General features: G+C 40.7%; 1 protein-coding gene across 1 annotated transcript; it reads left to right on the top strand.

The window, feature by feature from the left end:
- Positions 1–6,999: 6,999 nt before the first annotated feature.
- LOC147982588 (uncharacterized) lies at positions 7,000–10,579 on the top strand. Its single transcript, XM_087516358.1, has 6 exons — positions 7,000–8,000; positions 8,108–8,155; positions 9,200–9,652; positions 9,860–9,918; positions 9,979–10,206; positions 10,562–10,579. The coding sequence occupies exons 1-6, from the start codon at positions 7,013–7,015 to the stop codon at positions 10,577–10,579; spliced, it is 1,794 nt and encodes a 597-aa protein (XP_087372484.1). The 5' UTR covers positions 7,000–7,012.
- The last annotated feature ends 1,431 nt before the right edge of the window (positions 10,580–12,010 follow it).

Below are 12,010 nucleotides of genomic sequence, written 5' to 3'. Positions count from 1 at the left end.
TCTGTAGACCAACATCCGTCTGCATTCATCTATAGCTAATACTTCACTCAAAGACCGTTGCATGCATCTCTAATACTAAGTAAAAAAACATACTATTGCATTAAGCAAATTCACATACTGTAAATAGTATATTATCTTTACTGTCAGCTCGCGACTAAGGTAGTCAGTCAACTATATTTTTTTCCTTATGGCAATAATACAATTAAAGCCCCCCCCCCCCCCCCCTATCACCAAGGTACTCTCTTATCACGGGGTTTGACCCAACTAATGCACGTAACTGTATGAATGGTCTGTGTAGCCTCACTTCAGAGAAGGGTTCTCTGGTAGTGGGCAAACATGGTCAAAAGTATCAAAAAGATATGCTCGTATCATCATCCTTAGTTTGCACAATTTAGTTCTATCTTTAAGATGGTATCCGTTTAATGTAATTATATATTTTTATATCGACGCCAACATAAATTTGGGAGTTTTCACCATAAAATGTGATATGATCAAATCTAGTATTAAATGTCATCACATTTTAGTAGCTCGCCACCTCACCAACTACCTACTAGGAGAGAACCTTGTCCGCCTAGAATGTTGCATAGTCACATCAATTTTTGTTTCATTGAGCTTTTTTAACAGTGGACCTTATTAACTCAAAATGAAGCATTAAGTGGATAAACACAATGACTACACATCTGGGCTCTGTATAACGAAGATGCACACTGGAAGCACCAACTCGCACACATGTGCGTGTGCACAGAAAAATAAACACGCCGCAAAGAGCAAAGTCAATAAAGAACAAAGTAATTCCTAAGTGAAGAAAAACCCCCGAAGTGATCGAAATAATGATTGACAACCTACAGGAACAACCATACCAACCATCTTTTGACACAACAAAGACAATGAGGTTCTTCAACACCAACACCTTCAGGAAAGGAACGATGCTCAAACGCCACCGCCATCAGATCCAACTACCGGGGGCGAGATTATGGGTTTTGACCTTGAATAACAAATCAAACTATATTCAAACAATGCTTTCAACAAGTTAATGACGCAAAAACATTATTGTTGCCGGGCATAACCAAATCAGGTCAGACCTAGAATTTTCACCCCGAAGCTCAAGACCAGGTAGTCGAGAAGATCCACCAAATCAAAGTCAATCATGTGTTGTAGCCACCACTTTTCCATGATCCTAGCAACTACACAACCATACCCTCTACGTCAAAGCCGACATCCATATATTGCGCCTCACCGCCAAAGCCAAACTTGCTGGACTGAGAGCTGCCAAACTCCACAAAGGGGCCTCATGGTTGCATCCCGCAACCGTGATAGTCTGAGCCGCCAGCAGCAACCATCAGATATGGAGGGAGGAATACTCACGACGACACAATGGTGGCCACCAAAATCTGTAGCTCTAGAGGCAAGCTGGTGAAGGAAATATGCCCTAGAGGCAATAATAAAGTTATTATTTATTTCCTTATATCATGATAAATGTTTATTATTCATGCTAGAATTGTATTAACCGGAAACATAATACATGTGTGAATACATAGACAAACAGAGTATCACTAGTATGCCTCTACTTGACTAGCTCGTTAATAAAAGATGGTTATGTTTCCTAACCATGAACAAAGTGTTGTTATTTGATTAACGAGGTCACATCATTAGTTGAATGATCTGATTGACATGACCCATTCCATTAGCTTAGCACCCGATCGTTTAGTATGTTGCTATTGCTTTTCTTCATGACTTATACATGTTCCTATGACTATGAGATTATGCAACTCCCGTTTACCGGAGGAACACTTTGGGTGCTACCAAACGTCACAACGTAACTGGGTGATTATAAAGGAGCATTACAGGTGTTTCCAAAGGTACATGTTGGGTTGGCGTATTTCGAGATTAGGATTTGTCACTCCGATTGTCGGAGAGGTATCTCTGGGCCCTCTCGGCAATACACATCACATAAGCCTTGCAAGCATTGTAACTAAGATGTTAGTTGTGAGATGATGTATTACAGAACGAGTAAAGAGACTTGCCGGTAACGAGATTGAACTAGGTATTGGATACCGACGATCGAATCTCGGGCAAGTAACATACCGATGACAAAGGGAACAACGTATGTTGTTATGCGGTCTGACCGATAAAGATCTTCGTAGAATATGTAGGAGCCAATATGGGCATGCAGGTCCCGCTATTGGTTATTGACCGGAGACGTGTCTCGGTCATGTCTACATTGTTCTCGAACCTTAGGGTCCGCACGCTTAACGTTACGATGACAGTTATTATGAGTTTATACATTTTGATGTACCGAAGGTTGTTCGGAGTCCCGGATGTGATCACGGACATGACGAGGAGTCTCGAAATGGTCGAGACGTAAAGATTGATATATTGGAAGCCTATGTTTGGACATCGGAAGTGTTCCGGGTGAAATAGGGATTTTACCGGATTACCGGGAGGTTACCGGAACCCCCCGGGAGACATATGGGCCTTCATGGACCTTAGTGGAAAGGAGAAAGGGAAGCCCAAGGAGGGCTGCGCGCCTCCCCCCTCCCTAGTCCTATTAGGACTAGGAGAGGTGGCCGGCCCCCCTCTCTCTCTTTCCCCCCTTGGGAATCCTAGTTGGAATAGGATTGGAGGGGGGAGTCCTACTCCCGGTAGGAGTAGGACTCCTCCTGCGCCCTCTCCCTGGCCGGCGCCCCCCTCCCCCTTGGCTCCTTTATATACAGAGGCAAGGGGCACCTCTAGACACACAAGTTGATCCTTGGTGATCGTTCCTTAGCCGTGTGCGGTGCCCCCTGCCACCATATTCCACCTCGGTTATATCGTTGTAGTGCTTAGGCGAAGCCCTGCGTCGGTAGAACATCAAGATCGTCACCATGCCGTCGTGCTGACGGAACTCTTCCTCGACGCTTTGCTGGATCGGAGCCCGAGGATCGTCATCGAGCTGAACGTGTGCTAAGAACTCGGAGGTGCCGGAGTAACGGTGCTTGGATCGGTCGGATCTGGAAGAAGACGTACGACTACTTCCTCTACGTTGTGTCAACGCTTCCGTTGCGATCTACAAGGGTACGTAGATCACACTCTCCCCTCGTTGCTATGCATCACCATGATCTTGCGTGTGCGTAGGAAATTTTTGAAATTACTACGTTCCCCAACAGCTGGTGCTGCCATGGTTAGGTCCGAAGGAGAAATACCGCTGCAGGATGGAGCCGACCACATGGTTGGCACTACACTAGGCCGTATCTAGGTAGTGGAGGCCCCCATCAGATCGGATGCCTGCCGTTGCCTGCCGTTGCCTGCCACCATACAGATCTAGCACCAAAGGTGAATAGGGCGTCCACATTGTTGTGAAGAAAAAACATCCCTAATGTTGCGGCAAAAACAAAATCAATGCTTTCAAAAATAGTTTTTTGAGCATCATTTTTTGTAGAGCATTAGAAATGTCTTTTCCCACGAATTTTTAAGTATGTAAACCATTTTTCATTGATTGTTGCCAGAAATATATTTTTGACTATTTTTTGATTTGACTGTACATGAGGAAGCATGTGAGCAAACTCAATGTTTCGAAACACTTGTAATACTAGTCTACAATTAGATATTTTGTATTCTTCTTTTTCTGTCATGTTCCTTTCTTCTATGGAATTCTGTCTTTCCCTTCTTCTTTGGAACCGGTTTTTATTTTATACCAGTTTTATGCTTTTCTTTTGTTTATGTTTTTCTATTTATATCTTTTTTTCATTTTGTTCTGTTCTTTTTTCATTTCTTTGTTTTCATTTTTTGTTTTAGTTTTCAAGTTCACATTTTTTCCTTTTTCTAAAATCTTGAATTTCAAAATTGTTCATTTAAAAAAAGAGAGTAAAAAACTCCAAATTTTGTTTGTGTTTTCATTTTTTTCCTTTTTTCCAAAAAATTTCAAAATTTGTTCATGATTTGAAAAAAGTACGGAGCTTCAAAATTTGTTCACCACAAAAAGAAGTCATGTTTTAAAATATGTTTAGTTTGAAAATTTGTTCATATTTTCAATAAGTGTTCATAATTAAAAATTTGTTCATGTCTTAAAATGTGAACTTCATTTACAATTGAAAAAGAAATTCAAAATTTCAATTTTTTTGCACATTTTCAATACTTTTTCGCAATTCCAAAAAGTGTTTGGAATTTTAGAATATTTTATTTTTTCAAAAAATGTTTGGAGTTTTGGAATTTTATTTATGTTATTAAAACATTCAAAATTTTATAATTTTGTGCACAGTTTTAAAAACTGCTCGCAATGTTAAAAAAAATTGGAATTTCCAAAGAAAATCCTGTCAAAAAATGTTTGGAATTTCAAAAGTTTATTCACGTTTTAAAAAATAATTCATATTTTCAAAAAACTGTTTGGTATTTAGAAAAAAAGCGCGTTTTCAGAAAAGGTTAGAGTTTCAAATTTTGGTCATGTTTCTATTTTTTTTGTAATTTCTAAATTTATTCGTCCTTTCAAAAAGGTCGGAGTTTCGATTTTTTTGTGTATTCTTGAAATTTGTTCAGAATTCCAATTTTCTGTTTTCGTTCTCCAAAATTTGTTCAAATATTGTTCGTCTTTTCAATTTTCTTTCACATTTTAGAAATAAATTGGAAATTAATAAATTGTATGTGTTTCTTAAATTATTTGGGTAATGTTGAGTTATACTACTTCTCTTTTGTTCTATATACTTCGCTCTACAAATATTTCACTACTATTGTCTCCATTCGACTGGCAGCTATGTTCCGTCCTCAACAGGAGCTCTTCGGATCGAATCCTAGCTAGTAGACATTTTTTTCGTCAGCACATAGGCTATTGATCAATGGTTGACCGGTCGACAGTTGACTAGTTGGTCAGTCAACCATTGACTTCAAAACATGATTGTTTTGAAACAATATCCAAAAAACCGCAAAAAATGAGAAGTTCATGAATTAAAAATGTTCATCAAATTTGAAAAACGTTACAAACTTAAAAAATTCATCAATTTAAAAAGATTCATTGATTTTGGAACAATATCATCAATTTTTTTCAAAAAGTTTATCTATATAAAAATAGTTGAACATTTTTTTGAAAAAGCTTATTAATTTTTAAAAAACATCATCGGTTTTGTGAAAAAGTTTACGAATTTGAAAAAGAGTTCATCGATTTTTGAAACTAAAGTTCATGAATTGCAAAAAAGTTTATCAATTTTGAGAAAAAGTTCATGCTTTTTTTAAAATCATCTATTAAAGAAAGTGTTTGCAAATTTGAAAAAACTTCATCAAATTTAACAAAAGAAAATCATGTATCTAAAAATATTCTGACCATTTAAGAAAACAAAAAGGAATGAGAAATAAAATAACTAAAAAAGATTAAAAAAAGGAAAACCGAATAAAACCGCCAGGAAAACTGACTAATGAACTAGAAAAAACCTATTCGGTTAGCTTCTGGAAGCATCCTAAAACCAGGGTTCGCCAACTAAAGGAAGTAAAAAAAGGTGTCATGGTGGCCTAGTGGTTATTGCCTTCCTATCGGAAGTATGTGGTCGTGGTTATTGCCGATAGCGAAGAAGGGGTGTTTAGGAATCGCCTACATATTCAGCGCTTTGAGTGTTGTGCGGCTGAACCAAGCAGTCACGCGCGCCTCGCTATGGGAGCAGCTCACTCGCTCACCGTCCTTCCATCGCTTGGCTGGAAGGCTGACCGTTGACATAAAAAATAGTCTAAAAAAACTCGCTAACTACAAAATAAAAAAATTGAAAAGTTTTACAAAACATGAAAAAGCTCCTGAATCTGAAAAAGGCATGTAAATTTGGAAAAATTAAACAAGGGTCATAAATTAGAAATAAGTTTCATGAATTTGGAAGAAGTTACACAACTTTAAAAAGTTCATGAATTTGAAAAAAGGTTCATAAAATTTGAAAACATCTCGAGGACATGAAAAACGTTTTTAAATGGGAAAAAGTACATGAAATTGAAATAGTTCTAGGATATGGAAAAAGTTCACGATTTTGAAAAATGTTCAAATTTTAAAATAAAGTTCATGAGTTTGAGAAAAGTTCTTAAAATTTGGAAGCAGTTCATGAACCTGAAAAAAGTTTGTGAATTTGAAAAAGTATACAACTTTGGAAAAAGTTCAATATTGAAAATGATGTTCCCAACTTAACAAATGATCCGCAAACTGAAAAAGTATGGAAAATTGGAAGAGAATGAGAATATGGAAATGTTAGAATTAATGGGCTAGGCCCATAGCAATTTCTGAAATCTCAAAGCCCATGTGTAAAAATGGCAAGTGGTGGTGCTAAGTTTAGTCCCACCTTGGAAGTTGAAGAAGAGTTGGACCTCTTTATATAGTGGGTTCTCTTTACCACTCTAAGTGATGTGTGAGAAGAGAAAGGGAAAACCACACGCGCGCGCTCGCTCGCCTGGCCGGGCCGGGCCCGGGCCGGGCCTGCGCGTGAATGGTCCGCCAAAATCCGGTCTGTCTCCTTGCAGGAGCGCAGCTTCCTTTTGCCGTTTTATTTTTATGTCTTGGCAGACAAGTTTTTTGATTTCTTGTCCGGTAAGTATACGAATTAGAAACCGAGTCGGTTTGGGATTGTGGTCGCGACACAATACCGCCTCTGGTCCTAATATATATACAGCTACCGGCTGCGGCCAGAGATACACCGAAAAACACCTAGGGTTTTGCCTCATCTCACAACTTGCGCCGCCATCGTAGTCTACTCCATCCCAAACGCCGGCGTGCATCGGCGCGTGGGAGAGCAGGTCTCCGGAACCGTTCGTCTTTGCGATCCTGCACCGGGAGAGGACGAATTAGGTTTTTGGGAAGCGCTGTGCGCGACTGCTCAAATTCGTCATCACGGGTCGTCTTCCGTCCAAGTCGGGCGGTGCTACTCATCGTCGTATTCATCGCCGTCAGCAGCAGATCATCGCCAACATCGTCATCAACACTGTCGCACCCATAATAGCTAACGATCAGTACGTTCAACATCCTCTGTTCATGTCTGTTTCTACAGCTACTGTTACGTGTTTGCTGCTGTTATGCATGTCTTGCTGTTCTTCTAGTTTGCTAGATTTTTGCATGCTAGTATCTCTTCTAGTCATGAATTATTTACTGGAATTAATCATGAACTTGCCTAATTTTCCAACAATCCAAAAACCTAATTGTAGGCAATTTCCTGAGTTAACTATGGCTGGATTCGCTGATGCACTGAGGCCGGATAAGTTTACCGGTGTGCACTTTAAGAGGTGGCAGGTGAAGACCACGCTCTGGCTTACTGCTCTGAAAGTTTTCCACGCTAGTGTTGGTGCTCCAGAGGGAATGACCGACGAAGATCGGAGAAAATTCCAGGAAGCCAATACTATGTTTGTGGGATGCATTCTGAGTGTTCTTGCTGACCGTCTGTGTGATGTGTACATGCACATAAACGACGGAAAAATTCTGTGGGATGCACTGAATGCAAAATTCGGTGCAACAGATGCAGGCAGTGAACTGTACATCATGGAGAGTTTTCATGACTACAAGATGGTGAATAACCGTTCTGTGGTTGAACAAGCTCATGAGATACAGTGCATTGTGAAGGAACTTGAACTCCTTAAATGTGTTCTACCCGACAAATTCGTGGCTGGGTGCATGATTGCAAAGTTGCCTCCTTCATGGAGGAATTTCGCCACAACTCTGAAGCATAAGAGACAGGAGATATCAGTTGAAAATCTGATTGCATCTCTTGATGTTGAAGAAAAAGCTCGGGCTAAAGATACCACTGAAAAAGGAGGTGAGGTTCAGCCTACTGCTAACATGGTGCAGAGGTACCCACAGAACAAGAACAAAGGGAAGAACAAACCTGTTTTCAACAAGCCTACCAAGACTACTACCTTCAAGAAGAAGAAGTTCAACAAGGCTGAGCTAGAGTGCTACGCCTGTGGGAAGCCTGGACACTTTTCCAAGGAATGCCCTGAACGTGCAGACCGCAGAGGGAAAACAAGCTCCAAGACTGTCAACATGGTGACCGCTAGCAATACTGATGGGTATGGTAATTTCCCTATTGTGCTTTCAGTATTTCAATCATCTTCGTGGTGGATTGATTCGGGTGCTAACGTTCATGTGTGTGCTGACATCTCCCTGTTTACTTCTTATCAGGTCACAAGGGATTCTTCCGTCCTAATGGGGAATGGGTCACATGCTTCTGTTCGTGGCATTGGCACGGTGGATCTGAAGTTTACTTCGGGAAAGATCGTGCAACTAAGGAACGTGCAGCATGTCCCTACTATGAACAAGAATCTAGTTAGCGGCTCCCTTCTATGTCGAGATGGATTTAAGGTAGTTTTAGAGTCCAATAAAGTAATCGTGTCAAGATTTGGACAATTTATAGGAAAAGGCTATGAGTGCGGAGGCTTGTTCCGCTTTTCTCTTTCAGATTTTTGCAATAAGTCAATAAACCAAATTTGTGCTAGTGTTAATGATGATGCAAGTATTTGGCACTCTCGTTTATGTCATATTAATTTTGGTTTAATGTCTCGGCTATCCAGCATGAGTTTAATTCCGAACTTCACAGTTGCCAAAGGTTCTAAGTGCCATAGTTGTGTGCAATCTAAGCAACCTCGAAAGCCTCATAAGGCTGCCGAGGAGAGAAACTTGGCACCTCTAGAACTCATACATTCTGATCTTTGTGAGATGAATGGTGTGTTGACAAAAGGTGGAAAGAGATATTTCATGACTTTGATTGATGATGCGACTAGATTTTGCTATGTTTATTTGTTGCAAACTAAAGATGAAGCATTAGACTACTTTAAAATCTATAAAGCTGAAGTTGAAAATCAACTAGAGAGAAAGATCAAGCATCTTAGGTCCGATCGTGGTGGAGAGTATTTTCCAAAAGTTTTGATGAATTTTGTGAGGAACATGGTATTATTCATGAGAGGACGCCTCCCTATTCACCTCAATCAAATGGAGTGGCCGAGAGGAAAAACCGCACATTGACTGACTTGGTGAATGCCATGTTAGACACTGCTGGTTTATCTAAGGCATGGTGGGGGGAGGCTCTATTGACTTCATGTCATGTCCTGAACAGAGTTCCCAACAATAATAAAGAGAAAACCCCTTATGAGGAGTGGGTTGGGAGAAAACCATCACTTTCTTATTTGCGCACTTGGGGATGTTTGGCAAAGGTCAATATTCCTATTCCTAAGAAACGCAAACTTGGACCAAAGACAATGGATTGTGTCTTTCTAGGGTATGCTCAACGGAGCATTGCTTATAGGTTTTTAGTGGTAAAATCTGAAGTACCTGATATGCATGTTGATACTATAATGGAATCTCGTGATGCAACATTTTTTGAGAACATATTTCCTATGAAAGATATGCATAGCATTGCTAGATTTTCTTCTGAGATAATTCCTGAATCTAGTACAACTGATGAATATTTCGAACAATCACATGAGGAAGTCCTTGAGAAGGATAACAATGAAGTTCCTAGAAGGAACAAGATACAAAGGATTGCAAAATCCTTTGGTGATGATTTCATTGTATACCTTGTGGACGACACACCCAAGACGATTGCAGAAGCATATGCATCTCCGGATGTAGATGATTGGAAAGAAGCTGTTCATAATGAGATGGACTCAATTCTTTCTAATGGAACTTGGGAACTAACTGATAGACCATATGGTTGTAAACCTGTGGGCTGTAAGTGGGTGTTCAAAAAGAAGCTAAAGCCTGATGGTACTATTGATAAATACAAGGCGCGGCTAGTGGCCAAGGGCTACACTCAGAAAGAAGGCGAAGATTACTTTGACACCTATTCACCCGTTGCTAGAATGACCACCATTCGAGTGTTACTTTCCTTGGCTGCCTCTTATGGTCTTATCATTCATCAAATGGATGTAAAGACAGCTTTTCTCAATGGAGAGTTGGAAGAGGAGATCTATATGGATCAGCCTGATGGGTTTGTGGTAAAGGGTGAAGAGAGAAAGGTGTGCAAGTTGTTAAAATCTTTGTATGGTCTGAAACAGGCACCTAAGCAATGGCATGAGAAGTTTGAAAGAACTTTGACTTCTGCAGGATTTGTCATTAACGAGGCTGATAGGTGTGTTTACTATCGCCATGGTGGGGGCAATAGTGTCATATTATGTTTGTATGTGGACGACATACTGATCTTTGGTACAAACATTAATGCAATTAATGAGGTCAAGTCTTTTCTATCAAAAAGTTTTGACATGAAAGATCTGGGAGAAGCCGATGTAATTCTAAACATCAAACTTATTAAGGATGAGAGTGGGATTACATTAAAGCAATCTCACTATGTTGAGAAGGTCTTGAACCGATTCGGTTTTATGGATAGCAAGCCTTCTCCAACACCTTATGATCCCAGCGTGACACTCAGAAAGAACAAGAAAGAAACGAGAGATCAATTAAGATACTCTCAAATTGTCGGTTCACTCATGTACTTAGCTAGCGCTACAAGACCAGATATCTCTTTTGCTGTGAGCAAACTGAGTAGGTTCATGTCCAACCCGGGTGATGATCATTGGCATGCACTAGAAAGGGTCTTGCGCTATCTGAGAGGTACTATGAGTTACGGAATTACTTATTCAGGGCATCCTGCTGTGCTAGAAGGATATAGTGATTCAAATTGGATCTCCGATGTTGATGCACTTTACGCAACAAGTGGGTATGTATTTACTCATGGTGGTGGCGCAGTGTCATGGAGGTCTTGCAAGCAAACCATATTGACGAGGTCAACTATGGAAGCAGAATTAACTGCTTTGGACACAGCTACTGTTGAGGCAGAATGGCTGCGTGAGCTCTTGATGGACTTGCCGGTTGTTGAAAAACCTGTACCGGCTATTCTTATGAATTGTGATAACCAAACGGTTATCGCTAAAGTGAACAATTCTAAAGATAATGCAAAGTCATCAAGACACGTGAAAAGACGTTTGAAGTCTGTCAGGAAGTTGAGAAACTCCGGAGTAATAACTGTTACGTATATACAAACAGACAAAAACCTGGCAGATCCCTTTACAAAGGGACTATCACGAAATGTGATAGATATTGCATCGAGGGAGATGGGTATGAGACCCATAGATGTTACACCATAGTAGTAACCCAACCTTTGTGATCGGAGATCCCGTGAATTAGGATCTGGGAAGAACAAGCTATTGGTTAACTGAGGAGAGTAATAACTTATGATCGTCTCCAAGTGAAGATGCAAAACTCTCAGAGCTGTAAGGCTCAGATCTGTAAGGCAGGTCGGCAACATGCCTTAATGTGGTTCTATTGGCTATAATTAGCAAAGATGCTGTCCTACAGAGCAGTATTGAAAGAACACACCTATATGAGTTCTGACTGTAAACGTCGCAGTCTATGAGATTTGGGTGATCTCTAGTAAACTCACGAAGAGACCAGGGAGTATGACGTATAAGCTCCAAACCGCGGGGTAGCCTACTGGCGGTCAGGTACTGGTTAAGACTTTGAGTGAAACCTGTTCACACAAAACTAGCAATTCAAGGCATAGTCCATTGTCAAGTTGTGAATGGATGTAGCTTAAAGTTCTAGGCAGAAGTTCAACTTAACAGTCTCTGCTGAAACACTGGTATATTAAACAAGTGGTGAGAGAAGGCAAATCTCTAAATGGGTATTTGAGATCTGGTGGGGGATTGTTAGAATTAATGGGCTAGGCCCATAGCAATTTCTGAAATCTCAAAGCCCATGTGTAAAAATGGCAAGTGGTGGTGCTAAGTTTAGTCCCACCTTGGAAGTTGAAGAAGAGTTGGACCTCTTTATATAGTGGGTTCTCTTTACCACTCTAAGTGATGTGTGAGAAGAGAAAGGGAAAACCACACGCGCGCGCTCGCTCGCCTGGCCTGGCCGGGCCGGGCCGGGCCGTGGCGAGGCGGGGCGGGGCGGGGCGGGGCGGGGCGGGGCGGCGCGTACATGCGACATGCGCGTGAATGGTCCGCCAAAATCCGGTCTGTCTCCTTGCAGGAGCGCAGCTTCCTTTTGCCGTTTTATTTTTATGTCTTGGCAGACAAGTTTTTTGATTTC

The sequence above is a fragment of the Triticum urartu genome, chromosome 3A (assembly GCF_056163025.1).
Source record: "Triticum urartu cultivar PI428250 chromosome 3A, HENAU_Tu73, whole genome shotgun sequence".
Taxonomy (NCBI): Eukaryota; Viridiplantae; Streptophyta; class Magnoliopsida; order Poales; family Poaceae; genus Triticum; species Triticum urartu.
The sequence above is the reverse complement of the archived record's forward strand: the minus strand, read 5'-3'. Positions and strand labels throughout refer to the sequence as shown.